The following is an 18,639-nucleotide window of genomic DNA, read 5'->3' as shown; positions in this document are numbered from 1 at the left end:
GCTGCAGCCTCAAGTCAGGAACATTATCTGGGAAAAGGAGGAGTTTTTCTGATTGGGGGTGGAGAGCGGGGGCTTTGCTAATCAAGAGACAGCACTTGCGCAAAGGTGGGGGAGCAGGACAAAGTGCAGCTTGTTTGGAGACCAGATACTGCAGCTGACCTTATTGAGCACCAGCTGTATGCCGGTACTGTGTAAAGTGTTGAGGTTATAGGAATGTGCCTTTCTGCCCTCGAGGGGCTTGCAGTCCGCTCTGGGTGATGAACTGTGCAGACAAGAATGTACTGTTGGACAGGGAAGCAAGGAAGTGGCATGGTTACCTGAGGAAGAGCAGTCCAGACCAAGGACACAGCCAGTACAAGGGCCCAGGGGTGGGAGGTCTGTGGCTGGGTGGAACGTAGGGGAGGTCAAGGTGTTAGGAGGGGAGAGCAGCTATGTAGTGGGGATGGGGCAGCAGCAAAGACCGTTTCGGGCCTTGCCAGCCATTTTAAGGGTTTTGGCTTTCACTGTGAGTGAGATGAAGAGCCCCTACGGGGTTCTGAGGAGAGGGGGACATAATCTGACTTAGATCCCAGAAGGATTTTTCTGACCGGTGAGTGGAGATGGTTAAGGGGAGGAGACGGGTGATGAGAGGGTGCGGACTCTGGCAGCAATGGAGGGACGAGATGGATTTCCATGATCGGGTGTGGGCCGTAGGGGGTAGTTTATGTCAGATTGCCTGGGCTCCCATTCTCAGCCGCACGACCTTGGGCAGATCACCTGAGCTCCGCGACCTCACTTGTTCTGTTGTATCAGTCAGGTTCAACTAGAGAAACAGAACCAGCAGGAGCTATCAAATTTCTGGCAAGGAACTGGCTGATGTGATTGGGGGCAGGCGAGGCAAGTCTGAAACCCAGGAGCCGACTGGGGTTGTGGTCCACAGGTGAAATTTCTCCTGCAGGGAAGCCTCAGCTCTGCCCTTAAAGCGTTTCAGCTGATGGACCCAGGGCCCCCTCGGAGTATCAAGTATAATCTCATTGAAAGTCAACTAATTATGAACCTGATCCCACCTGCAGAATACCTCCCCAGCAATGCCTGGATTAGTGTGTGGTTGAATAACTGGGGATTGTAGCCTAGCCAAGGTGACGCATAAAAGTGATGGACACGCCCATGAAAATGGAGTAGCAGCCACCTGCAGGAAGGTGCAGATGATTCAAGGATGTGATGCAGTTAGAGGGCTTTGTGCCGGGCCTGACAGTAGCAAGAGCCTGTTGCTGTTAGCTGTGATTGGCCGCCCCCCCGGTGAGCACTGCTGCGGGAGCTCAGAGGTGGGCTGTAGGAGGCCCCCCCAGAGCAGGGGCTTCTCTTCAAACCTGAAAAGATGGGCTGGGGTGCCCAGAGTTCTGGGAAGCTGCCTGCCTCCTGCGCTGGTGGCTGGGGAGTTCTGACTTGCACCACGAGGGGGCACAGGTGGCCACGGATCCTGTGAGGTCATCCTGGCTCTGGGATTGTGTCTGAGGCCCCATCCCACCCAGCAGTCCTGTGGTGAGCTGTAGCTCGTTTAAATGCAAATGAAGTTGCTCAAGAGTGTTGCAAGTTTGTTCTTTTGGGCCAGTGTTGATGTTCCTCGTGAAATCCTGTTTACTTTATACTTTTCCTTGGAAACTTGGTGAGTTCTGCCTGCTTCCATTTTAGTACCATACAGTCTGCATCATTGGATGGAGTTAATGAGATCAGCATTACTGTAGTTTCACTGCGGAGAAGCATGCTGCTTGGAGTTCAGAGTTTAGGTTTTGGCATCAGACAGGGTTTGAACTCCTTCTCTGCCATGTGTTTGCTCTATGACCGGCAGCTGCTTAACCTCTGACCTTCATGCCCCCATATGGAAAACAAAGGTAAAAATAGTGCCTGCCTCTATTAAAGGTAAGGATTGAATTAGCAGGGGGCCCAGCACATAGCAACTCCCAATGATAGCAGCTGCCCTTGTTATTTTAAGTATTGATAGGTTCGGAAAGGAGGGGAGAAGTTGGTCCTACCTTGGATTTGAGAGTAAAAAGACATGCTTGAAGCATTATTTTCATTCTTTGAGCCCAGGGCCTGGCCCCAGAGGAGACAGAACCTAGACTCAGAATATTCTGTAGAGTTAAGAACATAGGCTCTGGAGCCAGAATGCCTAGTTTTGTGTCCCAGCTCTGCCAGCTGTGTGGTCTTGGGCAAGTCCTTACCTTCCCTGTGCCTCAGTTTTCTCATCTGTGAAATGGGTATAATGATAGCACTTCACCAGGTTGCTTGAGGCTTGAATATGTGTTAATACGTGTGAGGTGTCTGGTGCAGGAAACACTAAGGGTTAAGCCTCTTCTATTATGAGTAGGAGGCAGCACCGTGGATGTCTAGCAGAGGTCCACCGTGGGGGTCCCCCAGCAGAAGGGACCACTGGCTTTGGCATTTGCCCTCCTGCAGGAGAGACTCCTCTCAACCAGAGGGGGAAGGCAGAGTGTGCACCATCTCATAGTTGCCACTCAGCCTCCCAATAACCTGGGCAGGTGGTCTTGTCCCCCCCCCCCTTTTATAGACCAGAAGAGGTAGGTTCAGGAACCTGCCCGAGGTCGCCTAGCCAGGTAGATGCAGGATTCGAATCTGGTCCTTCTGATCCAAACCTCTTTCCACTGAAGTCTGTTCCCTCCTAAGCTAAGACCCAAGGGATCCACAGGTGAACAGGACTGGGCTCTGGAGACCTCTAGCAGGAGGTTCCACAGACTGAGAGAGGGACTGCCCCAGGAGAGCCCCCCACTGCGGTTTCTAGAAGGAACCCATTGGTCACGAGGGATTCTTAGTTGGGTAAAGGGTCCCTTTACAAGGTGTGACTAATATCCCCTTAATTTCTCTTTGTATGAATTTGGTCTTTAATAAAGTGTATTTGTTTTAAAGCAAAACGTGCCCATAGGTTCTGGCTACTATAAGAAGTTAGTGTACCCTCCTCGTTTTATAGAGGAAGTAACTAAGAGAGGGCCTGCCACCTGCCCAAGGTGAGGGGGTGGGCAGAACCTGGCTTCCTGCTCATCACACTCCCACCAAACCCTGGAATGAGGCGGAGGTGTGAGGAGGGCCATGGTGAAGCAGAGAGAGCAGGTCTGTAAAGCCTCTGGTGCCTCGTCTTCCCACAGGATGAATGCCCCAGTAGGGCAGAGAGCAGGGCCAGGCTGTCTCTTGACCCCCGGCCTGCCCCGCTCACCAGCCACAGAGGGAGAAGGGCAGAGACAAAGCAGACGGCAGCAGCCTGAAAGCAGGAGGCTTTCATTTCTCTTAAGCAATTGCTGGTCTCCGGTCTCCGGCCCCACGGAGGTCACAGCTCAATTGAGAAAGCAGGATGCTCTCAGTGATTCATTGATGAATGCAGGGCAGGATGGGTTGTGATCCACAAGCAGCGGGAGTCAAATAGAAGGGGCTGGGGGTGGGGGGGCGGTACTAGCCAAGATGGGAGGGGCTGGAGATGCGTCCTGGAGGATGGAAGGGGTTGGGATGAGCAGAGGGGTGGGCGGACGCCCCTGGTAGAAGGGCCGGGCCTGAGCAAGGACTTGGAGTCTGGGATGTGACTGAGAAGTTTGAGGGAAGAAGAGATGTCTAGCCTGGCAGAAGTGAAGGGCTAGGGAAGGGGAGGACAGGAGATGTGTCTGGAAAGGAAACCTGGGAGAGTGTATCAGCAAGACTTTTCTTTTTTTTTTTTTTTTTTAATAAATTTATTTTATTTTATTTTTGGCTGCATTGGGTCTTCGTTGCTGCATGGGCTTTCTCTAGTTGCGGCGAGTGGGGGGGCTACTCCTCGTTGTGGTACATGGGCTTCTCATTGCGGTGGCTTCTCTTGTTGTGGAGCACGGGCTCTAGGTGCACGGTCTTTAGTAGTTGCGGCACGCGGGCTCAGTAGCTGTGGCTTGCAGGCTCAGTAGTTGCCACACAAGGGCTCAAGAGCGCAGGCTCAGTAGTTGTGACGCACGGGCTTAGTTGCTCTGCGGCATGTGGGATCTTCCCGGACCAGGGCTCGAACCCGTGTCCCCTGCATCGGCAGGCGGATTCTTAACCACTGCTCCACCAGGGAAGTCCCAGCAAGACTTTTTCAGAGCTTTCTTTTCTGCCCGAGCCATCCATCCTCAGGGAGAAAGGCCCAGGCTGCTTAGAGAACACGGCCGAGACATTACTGGCACCCTCCAACGGCCTGTTCCAAAAGTGAACGTGTCTTGTGAAGGCATTGTCTTCTGGCACATCTCACCCGGGTTGGTGTTTTTAAATAATTTTTGTTTTCACATGGCTCTGGGTCCTCAGCCTGATGTCACCCCTGGAGTTCAAAGCCAACTAATTGGAAGTGAAAGGAGGCTGATTGATTTGGCAGCTCCGCAGCCAGCCAATGTGGCAGCAATGTGATGGAGAAAGTGTGTGTCTGTGCCACGACTCCCCTGGCACTGACCTACTGGCCTGGACACACAAAGCAGGGGGCGAGGGAGGTGAGGGCTCCCCAAATCCTGGAATCACATATCTCACTCCCGGGAAGGAGGCAGCTAGCTGGTACGTAGCCTTGATTGCCTCTGCCCTGCTTGCTTAGCTTCTTTCTGCTCCCTCATTCCTATCACCTGACCTCTCCTGCTGGGGTAATGGGAAGATGGTGTGGAAGGGGACAGCATGGGCAAAGGCCCGGAGGTATGCTGAGAGTCCTGAGTCTGCTTGTTGAAATGCAGATTCCCAGGCCCTGCCCAGACCTACTGAATGAGCATCTCTGGGGGTGGCGGCCAGGAACACCAGGCAGTTTTGATGGGCTCCCCAGGGATCCTGAGATAGAGGCGGGGTTGAATGTGGGATGGGTCGTCCACGTGGGTTGATGGCAGTGTTCAGGGTAGGCAGGCAGTGAGGAGGCAGCAGGATCGGACCCCCAGCAGGACGGGGCTGCTCCTGGAGGGTGCATTTAGTTGTGTCCCAAGTTGGGGGTGGGGGGCAGAACCAATATGGGAAGGTAGAGGACAGAGAACACTGGCCCGGCATTCGGGGCCTTGGAGAACGGCTATCCACTGGGCCTCCCCAGCCACTAGCTTCCCTTCTGCCCTCATCGGGAGGCTGTGACGAGACCCCCGTCTGCCTTTTATTTCCACAAGGTTTTCTTCTTCAGAGGAGGAGACACCCACACTGTGGTCCAGCAAAGAAATGCTTCCCACCACGGCCCTCAGCCAGAAAATAACTTGTTCCCCACTTGGGCTTTTTGGTTTATAAACATGTGACAAAAGAGGCAACATTTCCAGTAATAACAAAGCCAATGGAAAAACAAAGATTGGGGGGAAATGTGCATTATTTATTGTTTTAGCACCTTTTTCTGATCTAAAATGACTTTGTTTAGAAATAGAAATGTGGCGTGTGTAACTCAGTTGGCTTGTGACGTTTTTATAATTGGTCAGTTTTGAAATATGACGGCAAAGAAAAATTTTCCAAAGTTTCAATGAAACTTAGAAGTTTGTGGGGAAAAAAGTGTTTTTCCCCAACTCTTTCTGCTTTGCCCTCGGGATCTTGTCATTGCCACATGTGACCCAAGCAGCTGGTATGAAGATGGATTTTCTTAATGTTAGAACTGGATTCTTGTACCAAGAAAACTGGGCCGTGTTAGAAAGTCCCTTCACTTCCCTGTGCTCAGAAGGAAGAGCCACCACCTCTTCAAGATGCTTCCTCCCAATGTTGCATCTGGCCAGTGGATGCCGTGTTGTAGAAAAAGGGCCCCCACAGGTGTCTGGGAGCTGCCTTTCCTGTTAGCCAGGGTCTCCCCCTGGGCCCTGGACCACCTTAGGCTCCCTGAGTGTTGGGTCAGGGTCAGAGCTGGGTACATAACTGTTCCGGGAAGGAAGGTGAGGTCCTTGCAAAGCTGTGATGACAGGCTAGTGATAAGAGGCCAAATTAGGACTATCTTTGTTGGCAATAGCCCCCCAGGGAAACCTTGCAAACATGGCAGATTTTAACATCTCTTGTCCCAGATCTGTCTGGGTGGGGCAGTTTCTCCTGGTCTGTCACCTCTTGGCCATATACCGTCCCTCCCTGGAGCCTAGTGGCTCTGAGAGCCCTCTGTCAGTTCCTCATTTGCATTTGGTCACAGGGTTCTGAGTAAGAGGGCCCTTTCCCCACCTTCTTCAGTGACCTTGGTTTCTCTATCTGCTCTAAGCCCGGGGCTCAGTTGATACTAGTGGCAGCTCTCCCAGGGGTGAGGGTATGGCCAAACTGATAAGAAGCAAGTTTCCGAATGGATGCTGGTACCAGACTCTGCTAGGATTAGGTGATTCCTGCCAGACCTAGAGCTGACTCACTGGCACTGGCCATGGCTGTCATGTAGATTTGTTCAGTGAACATCTGAGTACCTCCTCTGTGCCAGGCCCTATGGTCCAAGCCCAGGGATACCAAGGTGGATACAGTGAGGTCCATGTCCTCAGGACTCTCAGTTGGGTCGGGGAGGTGGGAAAGTAAACAGCAGTTATGATGTGATGTCCAAGTGCTACCATGGCGGAGGCGCAGCGGGCGGGATGTGAGGGAGCCTCCCCAGGGGAGGCATAGATCTGCCTGTGGGTGGGGTGCCGAGTGAGACCTTCTAACCCCGGTTCCCTAAGGTTTTAAATGAGTCAGCCCAGAGAAGAGGGAGAGCAGCCCGCAGAGGCATCTGGTCAGTCTTAGCGTTGGCTGTGCAAGCGTGTCACATCCTCTAAACCGGGCTGGGGCACGTCCTTCGCATCCCCCAGGTACCTGCTGGGCAGTGCTGTTTGAGAGATACCACTGCAGATGGTCACTCGTTCACTAAAGTTGTTGAAGCTTAAAAAGGTCTAATTATAGAATTAATACATGTGCCTGGGTTGGAGAGAACTTGCCCCAAAGGTCGCCTCTGACCTGTTCCTTATTGTTAGGAGGACTCTGGCTTCCACTGGTCTCCTAGGGGATACATGCCCTGCCTGTGACAGGAGGGCATGAATCCTGATTCCATACAGCTGCAGGGCCATGGCCCGCCCAGCCAGGTGCCTGACACTCGGAAGTGTTCATTAAGTATCTGACAACAGACGGGTCTCCATTGGGGAAATCTTCATCCAGTGGGTCTCCCTCGTGGTTGATGATTGACCGGGATTGACAGGACAGAGAGAGAGCAGCCCTTTCAAGGTACAGGTAAAGACCAGGGGGACCCAGAAAAGTGGTCCCAGCTTCTCACACTTGTGCAGCGAGCCAGGACAGGGCCCTCTGAGCACCGGTCTCCTTCCTGGCTTCTCCCCAGGGTGGAAGCTCAGTATTAGCCAGAGTCCCTGAGCTGTGGTGCCAAAGGGTTAACTTCATGCTCCCCAGAGAGCTCGCACACTCCTGACCCTCCCCTGTCCTCCAGGCCCTCCCAGCTGCGGCCTCCTGGGCATAGCTCCGTCACGTGAGAGCCAGATGTGGGGATTTCCCAAGCAGTGATATGTGTGTGTGTGTGTGTGTGTGTGTGTGTGAGCGTGCATGCACACACACACACACTCACACTGCTCTGTTTACGTGGCATCCGAGAGCTCAGGGGATTGGTCCAAACACACGCAGAGCAGGAGCGGGATGGGGGTGATGAGAGGCCCCAGGCTCCAGCCACACACTCTGGGAGGCTGCACCGAGCCCTGCTGAGCCCTGCTCCCACCAGACATCATAGATAAGCCAGTTGTTTTTGCTCAGACTCCCATTTCCTGCAGCATCCATCTTGCCATAGACCATATTGCTTATGGATAAAATTTTTTTTAATCTCTTTGAAGGGCTTTACCGCAGATGCTGGAAGCCCGCAGCCTTCCAGGGATGTTCTGCCGGGCTTGGGGGCCTGCCTATGAGTTACTCTGCACAGCACCAGCTGGGCTCAGGGCCTTTCCTGGCCTGAGGATGCCCGTATGTACCTCAGGCCACCCCAGCCAAAAGCTAGACTATAGGAAGTGCAGGGCCCTGGGGGCCAAGAAGGCCCTGGAGCAGTGGTATCAGCTGGACCTCAGTTTTCCCGTGAAACCCTTGGGACTGAGGGCATTGCGTGTGTGTCCTTCCGTCAGCCACCATGGACTTTCTGGGTACCACCTACTGTGTTCGGTGTGCCGTGAGGATGCTGACAGGGTTAAGACCCTGAAGGAACTTCAGATCTGATTGGAGAGACTCATAACAAATTTTGATTAAGCGCCTACTATGTGCCAGACACTTGCTAGGACTACAACACTATCCAGACATTCTGGAGCCAGTTGACACAGAGACCAGTTGAACAATACAGAGACCCTGCCCAGGGCAAGATAAGGGCAGCCTGCAAACCTTGAAAAGGGGGTCACCCTCAACCTCAGTTCACAAGTGAACTCTGCCCCTGGCCCCTGCCCCCTCATCCCCATCCCCATCCTCCTCTGGGAGTGTCCAGCCAGATGTCAGCTGAAGTATTGTGAGCCCTGCTCCAAAGGTGGGGTCCAGTTACAGATGCAAGGCCTCCAGGTCTCAGCCCTGCTGCATCCTCCCTTCCCCCCATGAGCCCGCGCCCGGGGCACTGCCTGCTATGTTTGGCTCCAGCCTGCTTTCCGGTAGGGTCTGGGCAGCCTGGGGCAATGAGGACACACTTGAGTGGCAGCCCTGACGGCACCAGGCAGGTGGATGAGGGAGCCACGCAGCCTCCCCCAAACCTACACGACCCCCGAAGCAGTCAGGAGTGCCTGGGAGCGTGTCTTTGATTGTAAATATCTGTGCCCCGTCCCTGAGGCTAGAGAGTCAGTTGGTCATAGCCAGGAGCCTCCAGCTGTGCATGTGGTAGATGCTCATTAGATAACTGGCGGTTGATTATTGATAATCTGTTAGTGAAAGTACAGTCCGGGGAAAATAAAACATTGCTTTTTTTGTGGCCCTGGGGTGGGATTGTCAGTCCTGGGTCCATTGCTGTTGACTCCATCTCTCAGGGCTCTTGTGGAGACTGAGCTGGGGGGGGGTGGGGGTAGACTGTCGGGCTGGGGGCTGGAGACCCAGCGGCTGCTTACTTAGTCCTGCACCACTGGCCTCTGTTTCTGCTGCTGCTGCTGTCTCATCCTCATGGGCTTTGGCTGGGGGAGCTGGTGGGTGGGGGAATGGGAGGGGGGGATACCCCAGTAAGTGGGGGAGGACCACCAAGGCAGCCACCCCAGGGAGGGGGGTGGCTGGGATCCAGGAACTCTGAACAGCGTTGAGTTTGTCTCTTCTGTGCACACCAGCACCCTGGCATGGGGAGAGGTGAGAGCCCGAGAGCGGAGGGGGAGGCCGCCACCCAAGGGGCTACTGTGGGGTCAGGCAGCAGCTGCGGGAGCAGAGGCTCAGAACCCTGCTGGCCTCTCCACACAGCGCCCCTCTGTCCGCCCACTGCACCTGTGTTTAACCAGAAGCTGAGGGTTTTTGATCAGGGTGGGAGAAGGAGGTAGACCTGCCTGCCAGGGCAGCCCCCCTGGGCAGCTGCGGTGCTCCCAGGGGCAGCCTGGGCCTCTCTGCCCACACCCACTTGGGCTGGGCTGTCTCTGCTGGCCCGCCTTGGCCTAGGTGGGTGTCCTTGGACTTAGTCCCTAAGGGGCTGTGGAGTGGCTCCAGCCCTCACCCGCCCCGTTCCCCACCTGAGCCGGGAGACTGGCTGTGCTCTGACTGCACTGTCTCAGCGGTCAGAGGGTCAGCGGTGCATTCCTGCCCCGGGTTGGGCTGCCCCGACATGGACTCTGGATTCTGGGAAAGGCAGCTCCTGGAGAAGGAGGCAGGCCCCTTCCTACTGGGAGTAAAATGAAAGGAGTATGGCTGCATTTACAAAGGCAAGCCCAACAGAAATAAGTGAGCCTCCCTTGGCCAATGGCTGGGAGGATCCAGAGAATGAAGTCCCCTGGTTTTAGGCCCCTTTGTTCCCCATTCCCAACCAGCTTGCCTGGGCTCAAGTCTGACCCATCACTCCCTTGCTGTGGGGCCTTGGGAAAAAGCTTAACTTTCCTGAGCCTTACTTTCTGCCTCTGTAAAATACAGATTGTTATAAGGATTAAACGTTTAGTCAAATGTTTAACCCAGTACCTAGCATGCACGTTAAGAAAGTGGGAACTGGGGGCTTCCCTGGTGGCACAGTGGTTAAGAATTCCCCTGCCGGACTTCCCTGGTGGCGCAGTGGTTAGGAATCCGCCTGCCAATGCAGGGGACTCGGGTTCGAGCCCTGGTCCGGGAAGATCCCACATGCCGTGGAGCAACTAAGCCCGTGCGCCACAACTGCTCAGCCTGCGCTCTAGAGCCCGTGAGCCACAACTACTGAAGCCCTTGCGCCTAGAGCCCGTGCTCCACAACAAGAGAAGCCACCACAATGAGAAGCCCGCACACCACAACAAAGAGTAGCCCCCGCTCGCCGCAACTAGAGAAAGCCCGCGCGCAGCAACGAAGACCCAACGCAGCCAAAAATAAATAATTAATTAATTAAAAGAAAGTGGGAACTGGTATGCTTGTTCTAGCCTCAGCCCTGCCACTAACTTGCTGTGTGATCTTAGGCAAACTTCTCCTCTCTGGTCCTAAGTCCCCACGTGCTCCTTCCAGCCTTTATTTAGCTCAGAATCCTGTGGCCCAGAACCCTCAGGCCTTGGGCAGGACCAGCTACATGATTTACGGGACCTCTTGTTCATAAATGATTAAAGATTTCAAATTGGGGACAGAGGGTATTAAAACAAGAGCAGGGCCCTGCTCAGTATGGGTCCCTGTGCGCCCGCGCAGATCACACCGCCTGAAGCCAACCCTGCCTTGGAGGCTGTGAGCGTAGGAGGCAGGGCCAGGGGTCTGGGCTGCTGGTGTAGCAGCACTGACCCCTCACCTCCCCAGTCCAAGGGCATGATTTTTTCATGCCGTAGGTATTGATGATGAGCTGGAGGCAGCTGCTCACCCTGGAGCAGGCTGCAGAGAGCTGCCCCTGTGGGTAGGTAGCAGCTCACACACCTTACAGCAGGACGCTCCCCAACTTCCACCCGTGTGACTGTGGACTGGAAGTCGTGTTTGAGTTATTGCTTGTTCTCTGTCTTGACCATCTTAATTCACGCCATGCTTTTTCCGGATGCCATTCGTATCACTGTTGTGCCACTGTTTCTGCTGCTCTGAGCACGATGACCTATTTCAGGCCCTATATATCATGTAGGTCAAGCTGCTCCTTCTTTGTGAAGCACTGTTAGCCCTTGAGGGCTCTGGTAAAGATTTGAGCTACTTCATGCCTATGACAGTACAGTGCCTGCCACAAGGGATGTGCTCTGGTGAAAAAGTAGCTCCTTCTCCTTCTACTGTTAAATAAAATAACAGGGCTAGCGGCTGTCAAGCCCTAATTAGCTGATGACCTGAAAGCAGTGGCTGAGTTCCCTGGTGGCCTAGTCAAAAAGGAAAAGAAACATGTGGAGTCTAGGAAATTTAAGAAATCTAGTCCTATGTAAGGTTCAGTTGTACAAAAGGAGAGAAAAGACTAGAATACAACAGATATTTAGAAACCAGTTCAAGGCTGCAGTGAGGTAAGAACAATAGAATTCCCAAAGAGAGAGAGGTCTTGAGTGTTCAAGTACGCTGAGATATTGAAGAATGGAAGGACACAGAGACAACAGGGGGGTATTCATTCCTGGCAGGGGCCCTGCTCCTCCTCCCCTCCCAGGAGCCCAGGGCGGGGGCTGTGTAAGCCGATAAGGCGGGTGACCCTGCCCTGGTTCCCCTGAGCCCTTGGTTTGCTTTCATTCTCCGAGGAATTTATGCTGTTGGCTGTTCTCCTGTCTCTCCCACCTGGGCTTTCAGCCCACTCTGGATTTATTAGTTTGGATGGGTGGAACTTGCTTTACACCAGGGGAGAATTTCTGGAAGCATGGTTTGAGACTAGATTTGGGTAAATTGAACCCAATTCTCACTGCTCTGGAGTTACTCAACATGAAAAGAAACATTACAGAGCAATAGGAGTCCCTCTCCTAACTTAAGTCTATCCAGTTGTTTGTTACGTAGTCCTTAGGTGTATATGTGTTTGGGGGGAACGTCCTTAAAGTCAGGGGCCCCTGTAATATTGTTCTTTGATTTCTCATAATCACCTGGACCTGACAAGAGTCAGGTTCAGCACCTAAGTGTCATCAGGACTTGCAGGCACCTGGTTTTCTCTGGGCCTGGATTCTTGCTGGTCCAGCAAGCCAGGAGAAGTGGCTGTAGCGGGAACATGAGTCCTGTGGGATGGCCATGGGAGGGACCCTGTCTCCATGCCTCCCGTCTCCCAGGCACACACTGCTTTAGTCATCAGCTTTGTCCCTGTCACCTGCTCCCCTTCTGTGTTCCAGGGGCCTAATTCCTACCCCTCCAAAACCTTTCACAGGCACTAGGCCATTTCACTCTTAAAGCAGACGTACAACAAAAAAGACGTGGTAGATATTTTTATCCCCATTTCACAGAAGGAAAAGGGGCTCAGAGATTTGCTAAATGCCCCAGAATCAGTGAGCTAAGTGAGAGAGTAAGCGCAAGAACCAAGATTTTAAAACAATTCTGGCTCCAGTTCCTCTCTGTCTTATGTGCCTCCCGAACTGTTGGACTTCTTCACTTGAGTTTCCTATGTTGAGTGTGTGTTCAAGTGGTTTTCCCTGGAAAGGTGGTCTGTTTCTATGGAAAGATTTGTTTCAGCTGTGGTGTACTTGCGTTATGGAGACTAGCAGGTTACTGCTGGAAGAGTCTAGAACATGAAACAAGTATCCTGGAGATCAGTGGGCCCAAAATGCTTGATTTTACAGATGTGGCCCAGAGAAGTCAAGCCATTTGCCCAAGGTCACACAGCCAGTTCTCAGCAAAACCAGTTGTGCAGATTCCCAGTCTCATGCCCCTTGCTTTCCACCAGGCCCCGTGACTCTGCTCTGTAGGGCCCTTGGTTCTGTCACCAGAGAGAGGGGGGTAGAGACAGCAGGGAGGGCAGGAAGCAGTTGGTTTGTGTCACTCACAGCTGCTCATTTGGCTGCGCCTGCCTTTTGCTCCTTTGCCCTGTCTCTCCTTCTCACCATTTTCCCAGCCCTGAGCCAGCAGCCATGTCTGCCTCCTGGCTGGGGGGCCAGGGTTTGTGAGCCAGGGGGCCACTCCTCTGTTCATTGCAATGAGGCGGAGGGGGGTCCTTCCCGCCCTGGGAGAGGGCTTGCTCGGGTGGGCTGGAGAGAAGGCACTCCAAAGGGGGGAAATTTGGGGTGGGAGCCATGGAACTGGATTAATTCTGCGGATCCAGGGGACTGGGAAATAAATCATGTTTTAAAAAGGCTTTTTTTTAAAGACAGGCTCGTTTCTGGTCCGCTTCCCATTTTCCTTTGGAAAGAGGGAAGGCCTGCTTATTGGGGGGGAAGGGGGTGGGCATGAGTTCAGGTTGTTCCACATTTAGGAGTGGGGGCTCAGTTTCCAGAGGCTGAGGGATCTTTTCCTGTCTGCCCTCCCTGGCCTGCCCAAATGCCCACACCCCAAGGGCATTGGACCCTTCAAGATGACTGTTGAAAAAACCAACCAAGCAGCAAAGGCCTCGGGAGCATTTAGTCCACATGGGCCAACAGCCTCCACTTCTCTCCCCTGGGGATTTGGAGCAGCTCCCCTTCTCTGAGAACCTCATCTCCCAGCCTTGGGTCTGGCAAACCACTGCCCACAGGCCAAGCCCAGCCCACCATGTGGTTTTTTTAAATTTATTTAATTAATTAATTTATTTTGGCTGCGTTGGGTCTCCGTTGCTGCGCGCGGGCTTTCTCTAGTTGCGGCGAGTGGCAGCTACTCTTCGTTGGGGTGTGCGGGCTTCTCATTGCGGCGGCTTCTCTTGTTGCGGAGCACGGGTGCATGGGCTTCAGTAGTTGTGGCACGCAGGCTCAGTAGTTGTGGCGCACGGGCTTAGTTGCTCCGCGGCATGTGGGATCTTCCCGGACCAGGGCTCGAACCCGTGTCCCCTGCATTGGCAGGCGGATTCTTAACCACTGCGCCACCAGGGAAGCCCCCCACCATGTGGTTTTGTAAGTAAAGTTTTATTGGCACACAGCTCGTTCATTCCTCTACGGATTGTAACAGCAGAGGTAAGTAGTCTCGACAGAGACCACGTGGCCCACAAAGCCTGAAATATTGACTCTCTGGCCCTTCACAGAAAGTCCGTCGACCCCTGTTTTAGCAGAACACATCTTCCTGGGTCCTCCAGGCCCAGGCCAAATGAATTCCCTTGGCTCACTGACGGACATTAGCACTTCCCAAAACATTTCCTTCCGAAGAACCCGAAGCAAAGTGTACAAAGTAACGAAGCCAGCAGAGATGGAGAGAGGTGTGGGCGACCTCTTAAGTTGGCTCAGCCCAGGGCTGGGTGGGGCCAGATGGTGTTGGGATGGATCTGGCATTAGGCCTGCCCAGGGGCGTTAGGATGGCCTTGCTGGGTGGCAGCCACTTGGCCACGTTTGGGGCACAGCATCAAGAAGTCATAACCCCAGCAAGATCTGGCACCAGACAATAAAGCCCCACATTCTGAACTGAGACCCCCTCAACCACAGCAGTTGAAAGCCTCGGAGTGTGTCTGCTTTGTCTCGGCCCTGCCAGGGCATGAAAGCTGGGCCAGCATGGCTCCTGCTGTCCCAGGAGGCTTCTGGCTGCTAGGCCTGGTCAGAGACTCTGGCCACAGGATGCTTGTCTGTGGGTGTAGTCCCCCAGAGTCCCTTTACCCCCAATTCCAGCTGACCCAGTGTCTGTGGGAAGCATGTCTGTGTGCCAGCATTTTCTTGATGCATCTAGTATTGAAATGCCATCTGGTTCTCGTCCTTGCAACTCCAGGAGCCTGATTTTCCTGCTGCCCCACAGAGCTGATTGAACCAAGCTCATGGGATATGCCCAGGGAAGAGGTTCAGAGAGGTTAAGTAACTTTATCAAAGGGGCAGAGCCTGGATTTGAATCCAGACAGACTCCAGAGGCCGCGCCACACCTCTCCAGCGGATCCCCACTCTGTTGGTTTACAGTGAGCACTGGAAGGGCCAGGCTTCCCAGGTCTACATAGTGAGCCAGCCTGCAATTGGAAGGTGGCTTGCTGAGCGAGGGACAGTTAGGTGCTTTAAATGGTGAGCGGCATCAGACTGAGGCCTGAAGCCTGTGTCACCACAAGAGATGAACACTGTACTAGCTGCGTGACCTGGACCAAGTTACTTAACCTCTGGTTCATAGGCTTCACCTGCAAAATGGAGGGAGTTCCTTATCGCTGTAGGTTTATTATGAAAAACAGATGAGTTACTATATGTAAGTGCTCAGTACAATGCTTGGTGTACAGTAGATGCTGTATAAATGTTGCTGCTGTGATGATTACCATTACTATCTATCGGGCCGCTCTCCTGGCCAACACCAGGCAAGCAGCCCAAGGGTTTGCCTCTCAGACTTGCATCTCCACGTTTCCTTCTCGCTGTAGCCACTGTAGCCAACGCTGTTCTCCTTTGGAGGCAGTGAGCAGTTCAGCAGAGGAAGCACCAGTTGGGGTGTCCCAGACCTGGTTCCATTTCTGGCTCTGCTACTCTGGCCTCTTGGGAACTTGGGCCAGTTCCTTCCCCTGTCTAAGCTCAGATTCCACCCCTGTAAAATGGGGCAAAAGGTGTGTACCCAGCTCAAGGACCTGGGTGTAAATGAGCCACTGTTCACTGTAGGTAAACTGTCAGCATTACGTGTTGACCCTCTGATATTCTAGAAATGTCCACACCATTGATTAGTCTAAGAGCTTTTTGCCTCATAATGTTACTATATCACATCTCATGATCTTAAGTTGTTTTAGGTGCTTTGACATTGTTCCTCCCTCTCGGCAGGAAGGCACCCTCATTTCACAGATGAGGAACCTGAGGCCCAGATCACACATGGCTGTCTGAGCCTGGACGAGAGCCCTTGTTTCTTCTGGTCACTAAAGGTCCCCGTTCTTCTGGGTTGGAGTTGGGGTGTGAGACTTTTTAAAATGAGGCTTCCTTCCATTTTGCCAGGGCCTGTCTGTCTGCCTCAATGCTTAGGGCTGGGGTAAGGGCTGGACGAGACATTGAGGCCCAGTGGTGCAGTGGCTGGAGACTGGCCTTGGGCTCTCCAACCTGATGTTTAAGGTTCCAGGCCCAGGCTGCTGAGTGTGCTGGCCTGGTGAGGATCAGGGCCAGCCACCCACGTGGCCAGAGAGGAAGGTCCAGGCTGCCTTCTCCAGGGCAGCGATAACCCACGGGCCCTGTTCCAGGCCCCGATCGTGTAGGATTCTCTGTGCTCCAGAGGATTCCTGCGTTTTGCAGACACCTCATTATCCCCGTCCTGGCCAGCAGTGTCCCAGCTCCTCTGTAATCACTCAGGCCCACGCCCAGCAGCACTTCCAGGGCCAGGAAATCACTCGCCTCGCCTCCCCTCCCTTCCCCTCCCCTCCCCTCCCCTCCCCCGCCTTCCGCCCCGGCGGCCCGACTCAGAGCCCTGCCGGCAACCACTCGGCCTGTGGATCTCCTGCCTGCCTAACGGTTCTCTCTTCTCCTCTGATTCTCTTCTCTCCTGCTGCTGCTTGCTCTCGGGGGACTCGGAAGTGTGGCTCTCCAGCTGGGCTGAGTCTCCTAAGAAGAACGTGACAGGTACTGCCTGGTGTGCATGTGAGTGCATGTGTGTGAACATGTGTGTCCCTGGCATGCAGGCCCACGGAGCCGGTGCCCTGTGATGTGTAGCAGCTCTTTGTCAGCATGTTGGCGTCTTCTCAGCCGTCCCCTCTGCCTTCCTTTCAACCCTTTTTAGGTCCCACATCCAGCCTTGGAGCCCTTTGATGGGTGATGACCACATAGCACAGTGTGTCAGCAAATGCACCCTGGACCCGGAATGTGTGGGTTTAAATCCCGGCTGTGCCACGTCCTGGTCTCGGGTTACGTAACCTCTCTAGCCTCCCTAAGCGGATGCGGTAGCATCTCACCGGGAGCCTGGCGCACAGAAAGTGCTCAGGTGGTGGGGAGGCTCCCATCACCTTCCACCCCTGTGAGATGGGCCAGCTGAAGATGATTAGTCTCCCTTCAGGCTGCTAATCCGAGGCAGAGAGCTGAAGTCTCCAACACCCCAGCTGAGGCAGTGGCTGGTAGGGGGGTGGGGAGTCTTGTAACTGCGATGAAGTCACAGCCCCCATGCCCCAGGGATCCAGAGCTTGGACCTGCCTCTGGTCTCGGGGCTTCTGGACCTTGGGCTGCCTGGGCACCCATAGCCCTCAGGGACTTGGGCTTGTGCTCTGTGTCTGGGCAGAGCTGGGACAGAGGTCAGAGGCTTACCTTTAGCCTTGGTTTTACTGGACAATGGTAGAAAAATCTGGATAGCAGTGTTCTCAGCTGTTAGATGGAGATGGTGTCAGGTAGAGGGAAGGGATTTCCAGAAGGGTCTTCTAGAAGCCCCTCCATTTTTGCGAGTGCCACCTGGCCCTCCTTCCCCAGCCCAAACCTGAGAGCAGAGGTGAGGGTCGGGGTTGGGGGACAAAACAGAAAGGTCAGAGGTTGAGGGGAGGGGGTCGGACCAGCCCCTCCCCTCACAGCCGTAGGCAGGGAACGGGAGGTGAACAGCCTGGGCGGGCGGGCGGGCAGAGGAGAAGGCCGCAGGCAGAGGACCTCTTGCCTGTCCCAAGCCCCTCGCAGTCATCCTTCTCGTGTTGCCTGTGACGAGGGCCTCGGCCTGAGCTAATCACTGGGCTCCCGTCCCTTTTTTCCCTCTCTCGAGACAGTGAGCCAGAGCCCACTTGGCCCACAACAATACATTTTATTCACCAAACGTATAGCCTGGCTGCCCGAGGGCCTATGGAGAGGCCGGCAGGCTGAGGCTGGCCTGGGAGGAATCAGTTGTGAGAGACTGAAGGGACCTCGGTGGGACACCCAGGGTTTGGGGGGTCATGGAGAGCATGGGGAGCCTGGGATGGGGGCCACCGTAGGGCTTGGCTTCTCAGGATGAGCCCAGCTGTTTGGAGAGAGAGGCTGAGGGGAGGCCATGTGGGCTGGGGGAAACCGCCAGACCAGGGCCGGAGTCTTGGGCAAGTCGCCACGTCTCTCTGGGCCGGCCTTGGTTTCCCCATCTGGAATGTTGGCAAGTTCAGTGAGACTGGAAACTCAGAGGTAAGGGGCTGATGCTGGGGATCCTTGTAGATAAGGGGCCTCAGGCTGCTTGGGCCGGCATCCATCCGTAAGTGGGCCCTGGGGCTTCTCATATGGCTCTCCAGCTGGCAAATGCTCGCTGCCTGCCAGGAGGTGGCGTCTGAGAAAGGCATGAGAAGGAACAGAGCCATGGCCGCTTCTCCTGGTGACTGTGGCCCTTGCCCTGACCTGCGTGCTGGTTTTTTTGTTTTGGTTTGGTTTTTATAAATTTATTTATTTATTTTGGCTGCATTGGGTCTTCGTTGCTGCACGCCGGCTTCCTCTAGTTGCGGCAAGTGGGGGCTACTCTTCGTTGCAGTGTGCGGGCTTCTCACTGCGGTGGCTTCTCTTGTCATGGAGCACGGGCTCTAGGCGCGCGGGCTTCCGTAGTTGTAGCATGCAGCGTCAGTAGCACAGCTTCCGTAGTCGTAGCATGCAGCCTCAGCCTCTCGCGGGCTCTAGAGCGCAGGCTCAGTAGTTGTGGCGCAGGGGCTTAGTTGCTCCGCAGCATGTGGGATATTCCCGGACCAGGGCTTGAACCCGTGTTCCCTGCACTGGCAGG

The 18,639-nt window shown here is 54.3% G+C and overlaps 1 protein-coding gene across 5 annotated transcripts in view; it reads left to right on the top strand.

Moving 5' to 3' along the window:
• The window catches only part of SH3PXD2A (SH3 and PX domains 2A), a 241,159-nt gene that overhangs the window by 158,233 nt on the left and 64,287 nt on the right, over window positions 1-18,639 (top strand). For 3 of the 5 annotated variants that reach the window (XR_014249245.1, XM_082408273.1, XM_082408271.1), the window contains one exon: window positions 16,512-16,556. The exons of the other annotated variants lie outside the window; for them this stretch is intronic. Coding sequence is in view for 2 of the 3 variants with exons in the window: in XM_082408273.1 (XP_082264399.1) it covers window positions 16,512-16,556 (45 nt within the window). In the remaining variant the exon portion in view is untranslated. The remainder of the gene's footprint in view (window positions 1-16,511; window positions 16,557-18,639) is intronic. 5 annotated transcript variants of the gene reach the window in all.

Source organism: Balaenoptera borealis, assembly GCF_965194805.1.
Source record: "Balaenoptera borealis genome assembly, chromosome: 10".
NCBI lineage: Eukaryota > Metazoa > Chordata > Mammalia > Artiodactyla > Balaenopteridae > Balaenoptera > Balaenoptera borealis.
The sequence above is the reverse complement of the archived record's forward strand: the minus strand, read 5'-3'. Positions and strand labels throughout refer to the sequence as shown.